The following is a 16,118-nucleotide window of genomic DNA, read 5'->3' on the forward strand; positions in this document are numbered from 1 at the left end:
AAAAAATGACTTATATGTTCCTGCACTCAGTCAAAGAAGAGCAGAAAACAAATGCAGCAACAATAAATTATATGACTTGTTTTAGTACAGCATTATTTTCTGCCTACTCTTGTTCAGTATTGGTTATGCTAGATACCTGAAGCATAGTTTATCCTAAAGAAGGCAAAAGAGTTTGTGAACAAATGCACCTCTGGAGCATCAGGCTGGGCAATTCCAGTTCTGAATGCCCACTTTCCACTGACCAGGAGCTGCTGAGACACAGGCCCATAGCCACGGAGAGAGCCTGGGGGGGATAGGCCCCTCCACCCAAACCCCCCTTCCAGCTATATGGCCCCTCCATTCTCTCCTCCTCACCCCATTGCTCTCGCTGCCTCACTCTCTCTGCCGCCACTACTTTGGCGGCCCCAATCTCCCCACCATTCTGTTGACCCCTGCCCTCCTCTGTGGTGCCTCCCCCTTCCTCCCTCCCCCCCACCTGGTAAAATGCCAGCTCTTGACTCCAGGCTTTTTCAAAGAGGGCCCCTCCCCAGCTGCCGACCAGTGGGAAAAACGTTGCTGAGGCCAGCGGATTCTCTGTCAGCTTTTTGGTGCTCTCAGCATCTACAGCGCTGGAGCGCTGGCAGCAGGAAGGACTCGCTGCTGGCGCCCCAGCGCTGAACGTGCTGAGAGTGCCAGAAAGCCAACAGAGAAGGTCCTGGCCTCAGTGCTGCTTTTCCTGCTGGTCGGTGGCCGGGGGGTGGGGGGCTCTTTGAAAGAGCACAGAGTTGAGAGCCAGCACTTTACCAGGTGGGTGGGAGGGAGAGAGGAGGAGGGCCATGGAGGATGGGGGGGGCAGATTGGGGGCCACCAAAGCAGCGGCAGCAGAAAGAGTGGGAGCCGCCAGAGTGGGGGGCCCCCCCACGAAAAATTTTCTGTCTACGACCCTGCTAAGACAGCAATTGTAGCCTTCTGTCCAGCTCGATTTGTAAGTGTGCACACTTCACAACTTTTTCAAAAGGAAAAATATTAGTGGTCATAAAGTCCCCATAATCTGAATACAGACTTTCTGGGTCAGTTTAATGTGCTATTTAAATAACTTTTCAAAATGTTATACTGTTGACAGACAATTCCCAAGGGAATGATATGTCCTGACAACAGTAAGAAATGCTTGTGCAATTTTCAAGCATGCTTTCTACTGTGCATTTTATAAACATCTTAAACAGAAAAGTTTTCTTGCACAGAAAAAAATGTCTCTCTGTAGTGCCCTTTGCTTTTTCTGAGATGCAGACTTTTTTCCAGTGATATTGAGAATGCAAGACTCCAGAGAAATGCAGCCCATTGCAAACCATCAATCCCTGTGACAGTTAGAATCCCCCTTCTGGTTACAATTTATCTTCTCCTGCCCAAGCCAAGTCATTGCTCAAGAGTGTTTGATTACTGAGAAGGAGCAGTAATACAGTCTCAATGTGTAGATGGTCTGAGCACCACAGCATGTTTTATTAACATGGCATTTGACAGCTGTTAACCGATGAAATAAGAGACTGGTGTCCAATTCAACTAAAAAGAATACACTTGATCCTGCTCACATCAAGCTCTATTACTCACTAAGCTATCTATATTGAATTATCAGGCTGGCAAGATGGGAGTGTGCTGTGATCTAGGAGACCTTTTGTAATGAAGAGATGCATTATTTCAAATTGGGTTTCATTGAAGCCTTATAAGTCATAGTATATCTAAGTGGCAGTTTAGTGCTTTGTCATACTGAAATTATGTTGTGGAGACATACAGAAGGTTAACAAATCCCACTTGGAAATTCCTGGAGATTTGGGGATGGGGCCTGGGGAGGGTGGGATTTGAAGAGGGGGAGGGACATTAGCAAAGTATAATGCCATAGAGCCCACCCTCCAGTAGTGTTGCCAGTCTCCAGATGGGGCCTGGAGATTCCCAGCTTGTACAATTGACCTCCAGCTGGCAAAAATAATCTCCCCTGAGAAAATGGCTGCTTTGAAGGGTGGACTTTATGGCATTGTACCATGCTGAGACTCTTCCACTCCCCGAACCTTGCTCTCTCCTGAATTCTCCCCCAAAGCCTCCAGGTATTTTCCAACATGGACATGGCAACCCTACCCTCCAAAGCAGCCATTTTCTCCAGGGGAACTTATTTGTATTGTCTGGAAATCAGTTGCAATCCTGAGAGATCTCCAGGCCCTCCTTGGAGGTTAGCAGTCCTACTAGCTTCCCATTCCCCAGTCCCGGGGGGGGGGGAAATCCCTGGTTTTCCAGGCTCCACCCACCCACAGCCAGCTGGCCGGCGGGGGGGAAGCCCTGCCCCCGCAGCCACCTTGTGCATTCAGATCTCCGTAGGTTTAGAAGCCTGCAAATACCTTGTGTTTTAAAATGTGTGTGTGCCTTTAAATTTAAGCAGAAAGTGAAAGCTGGATTGTGAGGGGCCAAAAGCAGAGCCGTGTGTGTGTGTGTGTGTGTGTGTGTGCGAGAGAGAGAGAGAGAGAGAGAGAGCAGTCCCTCTGCTTTTGTTTCAGTCTTAGTCGTTTTGTCTTAGTATAGGAACCAGAGCCTCTGTGTGTTTGTGTCTGTGTGTGTGTGAGAGAGAGAAGTCTATGTGCTTGTTTTGGATTCATTTCAGATGTCTTTGTATAGGAGCCTGTTGATGGGATGGAAGAAAACTCCACCTCTCTCTCTTCATTTGCCTGTGTTAGTCTGTAGAAGTTGGTTGGAAATACAGCAGCACCTGTGCATAAAGCCCCAGTGAGATCACAAAAGTGTGAGCTTGCAAACTCTATTTATTTTGGCTGCTTTGTTAGTGTGTGTTCGCTTTCATTTACTGGAATTGCAGCTGCTGGGGGACAAGGAAATAAAGAAGATTATTCAGGGGAATTTCACTGCTGTGTTTTTATTTATTTTAGGGAATGAGAAAGTCCCCTGGCTCCACCCCCAAAGTCTCCTGGCTCCAACCCCAAAGTCCCCAGGTATTTTCTGAGTTGTACTTGACAACCCTAAATCCTACACATATATCAAAAGGTCAAATATGACCTGCAAACAGGGAAGCTATATTTTCTCCACAAATATGCTGTGCTTTCCTTATGACAACACTCTGCCTCTTTGGAAAGCTTGCAGGGCAGACCTCACCTTGCAGGGAGAGATTAGGTCAGGAAGCTAGTTTTGCAAGTAGCAGCAGTTGATTTGGCGATGCAGCATGCTAAGCCAGTAATTATAGGGACAATAAATAATAACAAGAAGATAAAAGATGGGATTTATACCCCACCCTTCTCTACCTGAAGGAGTCTCATTGCGGTTTACAAATCTTCTTTCCCTTCCCCTCCCTACAACAGACTCCCTATGAGGTAAGTGAGCTTAAGAGCTCTGACAGAAAATGTTCTTGAGGAGAACAGCTCTGAGAGAGTTATGACTGACCCAAGGTCACTCCAGCAATTGAATGTGGGAGAGTGGGGAATCAAACCCAGTTCTCCCAGATAAGAGTCTGCACACTTAACCACTACACCAAACTACACCAAAGAAAAAAATTACTTCTGAGCCATAAAAAAGAAGGCCAGTAATGACTTACATCAGCTCACTTAAGTAGACAAAGATGACAAAGTCCTTGTGTGGTATATTTATAATCATCCCAATCACATGCATCTTATCCTGTTCTATGGAACTTCTCTGTTGTCTGCTAACCACAGTGGGCCTGAATTGTTGTTTCCTTGCATCTCTAAAGCAGGGGTGTCAAACATGCGGCCCAGGGAGGGCTCCTATCAGCCCCCTGAGCAAGTCTGCTTCCTTCTCCCTCTCTCTTGCTTCCTTCAGTTATCAGAGATTGTTAAATAAAATATTGCAAGAATGCTAATCTTTTAAGCATGTTTTATTTAAAGCTTTTTTAAAAAATAATAATAATTGTGTGTTGTATTTTGTATGTGTCCTTTATAAAGTTTATGTCTCCACTACCTGGCCTGCCCCCATTTATGTCAGATCTGGCCCTCATAACAAATGAGTTCACCCCTGCTCTAAAGTATCTTCCATAAGGTCAAGCTGTGCAAAACTCTTTCCTTGTGAATGGCACACTCTCCTCTTGGAGCAAAGTTTTCTGTTACCTCTTTTTCCCTTGGTTCCATGGAGGAACAAGCTTAAACTGCGTCTGTCTATGTATGCATTGTCCAGGTGGTAGTACTAGCCTCTAATTTGCGCAATCCAAACATATACTTGTTCATTGTGGAAGCCTCACGTCTTTTCTTGAACTATCTTGATTCAGCCAGCATGAAGATCTCAACTCAAGTCAAATTAGGCTTTATTGGCATGAAATATATAAATATATATATCAGAGAAAATCAGTTTAAAAAGGTAAAATGGAACAATTGCATACATACGGTATACATCAGAGTAAGCATAAACATAAACTTTCTATGAGATCCCTCGGCATGCCTTTAAAACAGAGTAAAGAAACTTAAGCCCCTATGGCACAGAGTGGTAAAGCTGCAGTACTGCAGTCCCAAGCTAGGACCTGAGTTCGATCCCCAGTGGAAGCTTGGTTTTCAGGTAGCCAGCTCAAGGTTGACTCAGCCTTCCATCCTTCCGAGGTCGGTAAAATGAGTACTCCGCTTGCTTGGGGGTAAAGTGTAGATGACTGGGGAAGGCAATGGCAAACCACCCCGTAAAAAGTCTGCCATGAAAACGTTGTGATGTGACGTCACCCCAGAGTTGGAAACGACTGGTGCTTGCACAGGGGACTACCTTTACCTTTTTAAAAAGAAACTTAGCCACCTTCTCAGTGACACAAGATGAAGAATAAATCAAAAGTCTATAGACCTTAAGTTCATCAGAACTATCAACCATGCTAACTAAAAGAGGATGTAGATACTTGTGATGAAGATCTGTATACAAATGACAATAAAGAAGCATATGAGTAATTGACTCAGCACATTTTTGTTTGCAGAGGCTGTATCTGATTGAGTAGGCTGTCTTGTTGAATCTGCCATAAAGAATGGCAGAGGGCATGGCATTACATTTAGCAAGGGAAAAAGCTCTACACTGCTGTGGCACTTGCAAGACGGATAGATATGGGACCATTTCCCCAGTACTGAGAGGGATCTCAAAGCTCAGTGGGGAACAAGTTTTCTTAGCCAGACTATATAGTTCTTGGCGTTTGATATCTAACAACCTGTTTTTAATTTGTTGGACAGTAGTTCTTGAGATAAACCCATTGCTTTTGAGTTTTTTCTCAATATATACTGACCAATTTGACAAGTTAAACTCAGAGAGCATTTGATAGATATAACGCCCCAGTTCAGAGTTATAGTGCAAGTGTAGCCAGAATTTGAAGGTCATAAGCCATGCACTAGTAACCATTAAGGATATGCCAGTTTCTAAGCAGATAACTGCATATGGGACACATTTTGGCATGCCCAGAATTTTACACAAGAATTTGGATTGGGCATGTTCAATAGCACATTAAAAAGTTCCAATCCTGATTGGGATGCCATACAGAAGTTGTGAAATCACTTTGGCTTAGAATATTTTTATGGCAGCTGGCACAAATTGGTTACCTCTGCCCTAAAAAAAGCGTGCTATGTCTGATGCACTGATGTTAGCTGGAAGATCATAACTATATACAGTATAAGAAGCACATTCCCTCTACTAATTTAACTTTTAAAATCAGTACCTGCTACCCCTGGTGCCAAACTATATAGTTCTTGGTGCTCAACATCTAGCATCCTGTTTTTAATGACCACAATAGAGTGGTCATAATACTTATTAACTCAGACAATCCTGGGCATATTACAATAGTCTACCAGAGCTGTTCATCATATAAGCACATATGAAGTAGAAAACAATGGTATCAGTGAGCATGTGAGAAAAATAATTGATAACTGAAGAGAAATAGTCCATAGCACTTTAATTCTCCTTCTCCCCTACCCTGATAAATTAATGGGCAGTTTCTTTCGCTTTGCTCAACACACTAGAGGAAAAGGATGCAACAGTACATTGGAAAAAATGAGAAACATTTGGCACCAGTAAAATTGATACTACTTTCTGCATTCTTTGGGGATTTGTACAGAAATACATAATTATAGAGGAAGGAACAGTCATTATAGGAGAAGAAGTTGTTTACTGAAATGCACAGGAATAATTTAATTGTATTTGTGGCCTTGTTTGCTATCGTAAAATACATTTCTTCCAGCAGGCAATCACAATGTTTTGTGGTACAAACAGGATATAAAATAGGAATAGCAGGCAGGAATTGCACTGGGTAATCATAGATGTTGCCACAGCTAATTGTGTCCAATGTCACATCTTCCATGAAAACATGTCTGCTGAAGTGTGGATCTAAGGTTCCATTTTGGTGTTTTATTTCTACAAGGAAAAAAATAATGTATTTGAATGGAAATCCTACTGTGAGGTTTTGTTATATAATACAGTAGAAATGTCTTTGAACTTCATTATTAACTATATATCTCATACTACTTTGTGAACTTTTATTTTAAATGAATATAGTCTACTGCTATTGTGATTACTCGCATATTAATTACTAACTAATGTTTGTTTCATATGTTTATAAGTGTAATGGTTGATCTGGAGCATTTCTGGAACTGTACAATCCAAATGATAGGTTAGAAGAATTACTGTTTGATGCAATATCTGTCTTTTTTTTCAGGAGATCCATGATTTATTAAAAGACTTCGAACTGAAGTATTGTTATGTGGACAAAAATAAAAGAACAGGTAATAACAATTGATATTAACATTAGTATAGGGATTATATTGGTGAAAAACTGTAATATGTTTCTGAAAGCTAGGTAAGTATGAAGTTTAATGGTGTCTGCAATATAATTAACTCTGAAGAATTGTTGTTGAGAAAGAAATTCATCTGTGTTGGAACTGCAGAATGAAAATGGTAAAGATGATAGACTTATTCCTAGTATGAGCTCTGACCATTACATTCCCCCCTCCCCCCCCCCCCCCCCATTCTGACTTGGAGGAATCAGCAAATAGAAGGAATCCTGCAATCAGTTTTCACATCAAAGAATCTGGGAATATAACATTGCTGTAAAATGAAATGAAAGGCTATTTCCATGATACTTCCTACCATCTTTTCACATTAACTGATCACTTAAATGTGCAAAGTAGCTACCAATAATAAATTGCCACAGATTATTTTAAATTGCTTATTGTCATCTCGTTGGAGGTGGTTCACAATACCAGCTGGAATTCATCAGCTGATAAGATGTTGAATTATTATGTATTGTGTGGATTAGTCCCAGTGTAACAGAAGATTTTCTAAATATTGGGGACATTTCTTGTACATATTCTGGCTTCAACACAATTTTGTGCATATTTGTTTAGGAGGTGTCTGTGTTGATAGTATCCCCTCTGCATTTCTATGCAAAGGTCATATATATATTTGCAGTCACTAAAATAAAGCACGAATGTTGCAATTACTCAGAATACATTTTCACTTTCAGCTGAATCTATTTTTTTTGCTAACATAGTTATCATATTTCAAAGTGTATTATTCAGCAAGATTTCTGTTTATGATGGAGTAGCCCTAAGCAGTCATTTAATACTGACTTTGTTTTGAGAGCTGCAACAGTGAAGTGTTGTTCAGATGTTCAGTTTAACTAAGGCACATACTGTTGACTGTAAATTACCTGTTTTTAGATGTGAAAATAAATAATTTGGAATAATTAATAACTTGGAGTATTATTGTTCCTGTTGTTTCTTTTTCTTTTTCTGTTTCCTCTTCCCCCACCCCCAAACTTTCTCTGCTGCTGATGTGTGCTTAGAATGGCTCTGTAAAAAGCACTATGTGTGCTCTTGGAGGTCATTACTTCCTGCTTTTGAGTATTGTAAACAGCTCCACATGTGCAAAGCTGCGTGTTGCAGCTCTGCATGGGGATGCAGCTGCTTGTGTGAGATAGCCATGTGTGCACTCCAAGTTCCTCATAAACAAAGGATGGATGACAGAGAGTTGCCAGGTTCAGTTATTTCCATTTTAAGTGACCTCTAGGAATTTTCTCTGGTTTAATAAGTGCTTCATTAAAAATTTAATTTCTTACATCTTGCATTCATTTGAAACACAACTGATATGTGAGTTGCAATTAAAGTGCATTGAGATATGTAAACATAATGCTAAAAGAAACCCTTAATTCTGAAGGACTAATTTTACCTTTTTATTACAAATTAGAAAGAAATAGTATGTGTTTCTATACAACTGGGGAATATAGAAGTAGGTTTGTAATAAATAATCACTGAGTAAACAGAAGTGATCTCTAGAATACAAGAGAGGAGTGTTAGCTAACTTCAGAAACCACGAAGCAGAAGTTTAATGTGAATAGGAGAGCACTAAAGTATTGTTGCTCCTTCTGAAGGCATTGGAGTATTGTTGTTCCTTTTAAATCTCACTAATAGATTATTTGCCCTGACCTGGACAACTCAAGCTGTCAGATCTCGGAAGGTTAAGCAGGGTCATCCCTGGTTAGTATTTGGATGGGAGACCATCAAAGAAGACCAGAATGGCTATGTAGAAACAAGAGAGGGCAAAACCACCTCTGAATGTCTTTTGCATTGAAAATCCTGCAGGGTTGTCATAATTTGGCTGCGACAGCAATATATATACATATATATTCACAGATAGACCACTATATGTGCGCCTTGATATTTGTTTCATTCTTTCAGTATATTATGTGGCATAATCACATATCCTTATTAGATTTTTTTTACAAGGCATTAGTTAAATTTCTTTTTTTGTTCAGTTTAACAAAAAAATCTTGACATAGTGGATGTAGACTAAAACGTTGTATAATGCAATAGTTGTTAGATGAGATTATATTATTCTCTATGTGTCTGAAGTGGTATAGTTTATGTTAAACATTTTTATAAAAGCAGATATGTTAACATTTATTTAGTAAACTTCGTGGGCTTTGGGATAGTGTAACCTCTTGATTATTCAGGCTTAAAAGGAAATGTTAACATTCCAATTTCTCCATGGTGTACTCTTTCCTCTCAGTAGCAGTTCTGTTTGAGTTTTGATGTTCACTGGAAACAGACGATTAATAAGCAATCTGGAATAACATATATTTTCTGTTAGAGCTTCCTGGAATTGAGTTTCAGGAAAAAGATTCCATTGAAATATGATGCCAGCAATGTATTTAAAAGATTATAGTGTCCAAATAATGATACCCATCCTACCACCACCACAGCATGGCAATTTTATTACAAAAGAAAATACAATGGAAAAATAAGCAGATTTGGAAAATGAATGGATCAATCTATGCTGCTTTCATTGGTGTATTCATTAGGCATTTTGTCACCTTTCTATCCTAATTGGGTGACCAGAGCAGCTGACAAAAATAAAATCAAATAATAGTCTAAAACATGTAATTTTAATGCAATGCAAGTGGTTGCTAGTAAAAACAGCAAATGCTTCTAATGAATAAAAACAGTAGAAGGAGTGCTGTCAATATTTATTTATTCCATTTTAGACTGCCCTCTCCCATGAAAGCAAGGCTCAGGGCAGTGTACAACATTAAAATTACAATATCATTATGATACAATTTAGAACCATAAAATCAGTAATGATGAAAAGACGACAATAAAAATCCAGGAAAGCCCACTGGGGGAGGCGCAGAGGGGGAAGGAGGATGGGAGTGCCAGAGAATACTGCCATTGCTGTCCTCAACCAAATGCCTGGTAGACCATATCTGCTTTACAGGCCTTGCAGAACTGCTTCACATCCCTCTGGGCCTGGATGTTATTTGGCAGAGAATTCCACCAGGTTGTCCTCTGGTCAAGGACAGTCAGATATCCTTTGGGCCAGGGATCACCAGTAGATTTGGTCTAGTGAGTATAATGCTCTTCTGGGAGTATAGCGGGAGAGGCAATCCCGAAAGTGCACAAGTCCCAGACTGTTAAGGGCCTTAAAGGTCAGCACAAGAATATTGGAACCTTGGGAGCCAGTGCAGCTCAAATAGCACACATTGAATGTGTGCTGTGCACCAGTTCCCTGTAAAGACCTGTGCCACTGCATTTTGCACCATTAGTCAGACATATCTAAAGTTTTATTTTCTTCAGAAAGCTATAAAGATAGTACTAACCTTATCTCTTGAGGAAGGACATTCTATAATTTGCCAACTGAAAAACGCCTTTCATAAACCTCACTTAAAGCAGGTTCTCATAAGCAAGCCTCATTCTTTAATCAGCCAGTATAGACTGGTTAGTATAGAAAAAGGTGGTCCATCAGGTACTATAGCCCTAAAACGCTGAGGGCTGGCCATGTAGGATTGCCAGGGATGTGGGGACATTGGAGTGCCATTAATGCAATAGTGTTATATCACTTCTTGGGGGGGGGGGGATATGCCTCTCTAGGAATTGCTAGAAACTCTATGGCAATTTCTAGAGAGACACGATTGTGCTTCTGGATTTTCTCAAAGGTGATGTAATACTGTCGTGCTGATGGAGATTTTTTAGTTCCCTCCCACCAGCTGTCAAAACAGCATCTGGCAGGGGCTTCTGGTGGGACATCTGCCACTATACTAGGAGACCTGGCAACTCTATTACCAGCAATTTGAACAGGACACAAAAACAAACCAGAAGCAATTCAGATGGAACAGTCCAGGTTTTATATGCACATTTTAGCAGGTTCCAAGAGCCCCAGCTTTTGTATTTTGTATCAGCTGCTGGTGGAGCTGCTGGTGACTATCCTTTAAATAACCCCCAAAATTTCTAGTAGATTGGACCCAGGGGTCTGATTTTATGGACAGGGTGCCCTCAGCCATCCCCTGTTATTTCTTATGGAAGCGGGCAGCGGAGGGGAGGGAACACCTCCAAGCTGCTTCCAGGTCAAAAGCAGGCTTGCAAACAGCAATCACTAATCAAGTGTCTCCCATGGAAGAACCAACAACAAGCCCAGCAGATCCACTGCAGAACCCAGCAATCCCAGAAGAAAACAAGCCAATATGCTAAGACAAACAGAACCAAAATCAAACCAGAAAATCCCTGCAGTTGGGGGTTAGTTTTGCAGACTCAACAGAGCCAATTGCAATGCGCAGAAGCCCAGCAGAACCAAAGGCCACTGTGGCTGTGCAAGCCCACCAGAAGTAATGTCAAACCAGAGAATCTCAGCAGAACAATTCCAAGCTTGGGGGGGGGGGGCAGGATGGGATGTTGCAAGCTCAATAGAACAAATGGCAATGCATCAAATACCCAGCAGAACACAGCGCCACTGTGGCAGTGCATGCTCAACAGAACCAAAGTGAAATCACAGCAGAGCAAATTCAAGCAGGGAGGGATTTTTGCAATACTGTAAAAACCACAAAGGGGACACAAAGCAACTCCAACAAAGAACAAAAAAAACCCCTCTTGAAACTGACAAACATATTTGAAATTGACACAAACAGCCTGGCAAGCCCATAGAACCCCTTCCCCAAAAACAGAAAAAGATAATCCCTGGGAGTCTGCAAACTCTGGCTCCCAATCTTCCTGGTAAATCCTGAATATTTCTGGGATTTTTTGGGATCATTTCTTCAGTATCCTGAAGAATTCCAGGTACACTTGAGATGCTTAGTTTAACTCAGGTGTAGCCAAATGCACACTCCAAGCCATATGTTTGAAATTAGCTATTCAATTTTCTTTTTGTTCTATATCTATATTTACAGTTGTCAAATGTTTACTTAGCAATAGCTTTAAAAATCATAGTGCAGCTGGCAGCATGCTTTCCACTCCTAGTGCCAATTTTTGGCAAAGAAAGATTAATGTGATTATGAAATTTAAATGTTCACTTTGAGCTAATGATCACAGTATCAGCCATAGTGCATCCAATTTACATTTTGTAGTAAATACTGTTTCCATTTTTCTGCTTTGGGTACATCACAAATGTTGGCCATCCTACTCTCTAGAACTTTTTGTTCTTTTCTTTGACCAAGACTCCCAACTGACACTGTTATTAAAGATGAATTGTGGTAGAGAAGGTAAATATGGTGCTCATTTGCTTTTACAGCTTTTGTTACTCTACTGAATGGGGAGCAAGCTCAGTATGCAATACATCTGTTTCACCAACACTCCCTTCGTGGCAACGAAATATCAGTGCAGCTTCAGCCAACCGATGCCCTCCTCTGTATTACCAACTTGCCTACCTCTTATACGTTACAAGACTTTGAAGAGTTGCTGCGTCCCTACGGTAATATTGAGAGACACTTCTTGATTTATAGTGAAGTCACTGGCTATTCCAAGGGCTATGGTTTTGTGGAATACATGAAAAAGGATTCTGCTGCTAGGGCTAGATTGGACCTTCTAGGGAAACAGTTAGATGGAAATGTACTTTTTGCCCAGTGGATGGATATTAACCAGTTATCTCCAGACCATGTACATTCAAGGTGCCTTTGTGTGGAAAATCTCCCTGTGGATTACACCGATGCAGAGGATATAATGAAAACTTTCTCATCGAAATACAAACCTGTGTTTTGTCAGGTATGCAAAAATATACTTCATTTCTGCTGAAGTTTGGTCTCTGTCTGCACATATTACGGATTCTTCCTTCATCTGGCATACAACTTAATATGTTTAGATAATGAGTGATTTAGCTGCATTTATGATAGTTCCTGATAGTTCCTGTACTACTAGTAGTCATAACAGTAGGCCCAGCAACCAGCAGGCTACTTACAACCGTGTAACTTGCATGACTCATCTAAGCCCAGCTATTTGCTAGTGTTCATCAGCACCCACCGCACAAAACCCAGCAGAAGCCCAACAGTGGCTACAGTTTCAGAATAGGTGGGAAACCCGGGTTTGAAACCCCAAACTGCTATGGGAGGTTACTTGTTAACTTACTAGGTCATGCACTTTCAGCTTAAACTAATTCATAGTATTGATGTGAGCATAAAATGGAGGAGAGGAGAATTATGTTAAGATGATTTGGATCCGCATTCTGGAGAAAGGAACAGTGTAAATTAAGTAAATAATAAATATAGCTGAAGAGGGGGGGCACATCAAAGGATGGTCAGTTGGTAGGTGGAAAGGAGAAAAGGAAGCAGGAAAAGGTAAGGATATGGGGGCTGCTAGGAGGAGGAAAAGAGAAAATAGTGTAGGGAGGGTGATTCCACAAGTCCTTGTGGGTTCCCCACTGCACAACTGGGACCTAATGAGCAGCTGGCATTGTGCAGCTGGGCCCAGTCCACAACCTGTCATCCACAAAAGTTTTCCCAGGGGGAGGTGAGAAAGAAAAGTTGAAGAAGACAGGCAGATAAAGGTAGATTGGCTGGTGGGTGGAAGGAAAGAAGGAACAGGGAAAGGGAAGAGCCTATGTAGACTTTCAAGGAAGAATTGAGGTAGTAGCAGAAGGGAAAGTGAGATGCCCCCAGCAAGTCTTTGTGGGTCTCCACTTGTTAGATATGTTGTTGTTGTTCTTCAGTTGCACAGTCAAGTCTGACTCTCTGCAACCCCATGGACCACATCACGCCAGGCTCTTCTATCTTCCACCATCCTCCTAAGTTTGTTCAAATTCATGTTCGTTGCACTGATAACACTGTCTAACCATCTCATCCTTTACTGTCCCCTTCTTTTACCTTCAGTCTTTCCCATATACTAATATATAGATCCATCTAGCATGTGTGTATATGAGTGTGTGTGTGTGTGAGAGAGATTGTGTACTATAGAACCCATTATTGTCTCAGTTTAGAAATAATTACTGTATGCTGGAAAAAATATGGATACATAGTCTAGATTTAGAAGGGTGTAAATGGTATATAGATGATCAAATACAGTTTGCTACAGTGTTGAGAAGGGCTCAGAATAGAAAGTCCCGTATTGAATCCTGTGAATCATCATTAAAAAGGATCTTTGGCAGCAGGGCTGAGGAAATCTGCTGAAAAATTTGCTGAAAAAGTCATTGCTAGTTGAAGTAGATGATACTCAGCTAGATGGATTGATGACCTCCTTAATGTAAGGCAGCTGCATATTTTCACACCTCTTCCCATTGCTGCTAGGAACATATTCATCACAACTGAACTAAAGATAAATGAATGACATTGTTGCAATAAACCAGGGGTGTCAAACATGCGCCCCCCCTTCTTTCTCCCTCTCTCTTGCTTCTTTCTGCATCTCAGCTTGCTTTGCAAGGCTTGCTCAATTGCACAAGAGCTACAGAGCAAAACCTTGATTTTCTCCATTGGTTGAGGCTCTTCTCCCTCCTGGTCCCCTGGTGAGGGAGGGAAAGAGCCAAAGCTTCCTTTGCCTAGGTCCCTGGATCCCATGGGAGATATACAAAGACAGCACCTTTAAGACCAACAAGTGCTAATGTTGTAAGGGGTTTTTTTGAGTCATGTTTGTCTGTGTTCTTTAAAAAGTTTATATCTCTGATACTTAATCTTAAATAGGTACACACATGGCCCAGCCCAACATAGCCCAGCCTGGCCCAACAAAGTCTCATTTATGTCAGATCCGGCCCTCATAACAAATGAGTTCGACACCCCTGCACTAAACTATTTTCTTATGGTATGCTAGTAGTGTTGTGTTTCCTGCAATGCTCAGACAGCACAATCCTGGACAGAGTCTCTACAGCCTAAACCCATTGCAGTTTGCATAGGATTGCATTGTAAGATGGGTTTTGAAAGGCGAAATCATACCTTTTTTAATGTTGTCTGAATTTCCTCTCTCTCAGTGCTGGAAATACATTGGCCTTTGGTGGACTGTGTTTATACACAAATGTTGCTTTTCTAAACATTTATTCTAATACTGTTTATACAGAGTTCCCTTGAAAAAAATATGACATGACTTTTAACCTGTGCAAATATTCTTGTTTAAGGATATGTTAGTTTTTTTAGTTGCATTCCCCATTTTTGTGTAGTTACTGATACAAGCACTGTTCCCATTTTTTTCCTATGAATTTTTGACCAGTTGTGATGGGATTTGCACAGATGATTATTCTTATGCTTTTCTATCATTCCAGAGTGATTTCATAGGGCAGAATAAGTGACTGCTGTATGTTTATCAAGTGGCAAAAACTAAGGTTCTAGCCTTTGGATGGTAATTAGCAAGGGTTAGGAAGGGGCAAGGACTAAGGGGGTGCTGTTGGCTGATGATGCTAGATGACTTCTAGGAAAAAATGCTCTAGGATTTTCTGGAAACTCTATGGTAAAATAATTCCTAGAGCAGACTGACATCAGTCAAGAGTGATTTTAAAAGATTTCCCGCTCCTCTTTGCAGGAATGTGGTACTCTAGCAGAAGCTTTTAGAGGTACAAAGTGAGCCCATGTTAACTCCCCCCCCCCCACAGGGATTGTTATGGTTGCCAAGTCCAATTCAAGAAATAACTGGGGACTTTGGGGGTGGAGCTAGGAGACATTGGGGGTGGAGCCAGGAGAACGTTTGTGACAAGCACAATTGAACTCCAAAGGGAGTTCTGGTCATCACATTTAAAGAGGCAGCATACTTTTTAAAAGCCCTCCCTCCATTGGAAATCATGAAGGATAGGGGCACCTTCTTCTGGGGCTCATAGAATTGGACCCCCTGGTCCAATCCTTTTGAAATTTGCAGGGTATTTTGAGGAGACTCGTTGGATGCCATGCTGCAAATTTGGCGTATCTACTTTAGTGCTTAAGAAATGGCTTATGGGGTATCATATGACAAGGTCAAAATCACAAAAATGTGTGTAAATATAGCCAGTTGTATTGATTTGATTAACTTTAATAATTTTATAAGCATTGAGTGGAATGCCATAATTCAAGAGGTAAATCCTACTTTTCCTCAGCTGATTAAAGACTGGTATCAAGCCGATACTGCTTGTATCTTCCTTACAGGATTTCCAGACAATCCCCGGCATCCATTGGGAGAGCTGTGAGTGGGGATGTAGGGGGTGCAATGTCAGCCACAGTGTCATATGACTTCCAGTTAAAATCAGAACAGAAGTGACATGGGGTAGCTCTAGGAGTTACCTTATGTTATTTCCATTTTTTTTAACTTGCAGGTGACATGGCACAACACAAAATGCTGTGCATTTTAGTTATTTTCTTCTGCTGTCACTGAGAGCAGTGAACAGGAACAAGCAGGGAACGGGATCTCCCACTCCTATCAGGGGAATGGGATCTCTAATTCCTTAAGGAGTAGACGTGAAAGTGAAGGCTACTGAAATAAGTG

The 16,118-nt window shown here is 41.2% G+C and overlaps 1 protein-coding gene across 5 annotated transcripts in view; it reads left to right on the forward strand.

Annotated features, from left to right (window-relative positions):
- RAVER2 (ribonucleoprotein, PTB binding 2) overlaps nt 1-16,118 on the forward strand; it is a 47,664-nt gene that overhangs the window by 15,661 nt on the left and 15,885 nt on the right. For all 5 annotated transcript variants that reach the window (XM_060231949.1, XM_060231951.1, XM_060231950.1 and 2 more), the window contains exons 2-3: nt 6,647-6,713; nt 11,986-12,455. In XM_060231949.1, coding sequence (XP_060087932.1) covers nt 6,647-6,713; nt 11,986-12,455 — 537 coding nt within the window. The remainder of the gene's footprint in view (nt 1-6,646; nt 6,714-11,985; nt 12,456-16,118) is intronic.

This window comes from Heteronotia binoei, chromosome 2 (assembly GCF_032191835.1).
Source record: "Heteronotia binoei isolate CCM8104 ecotype False Entrance Well chromosome 2, APGP_CSIRO_Hbin_v1, whole genome shotgun sequence".
NCBI classification, from domain to species: Eukaryota; Metazoa; Chordata; class Lepidosauria; order Squamata; family Gekkonidae; genus Heteronotia; species Heteronotia binoei.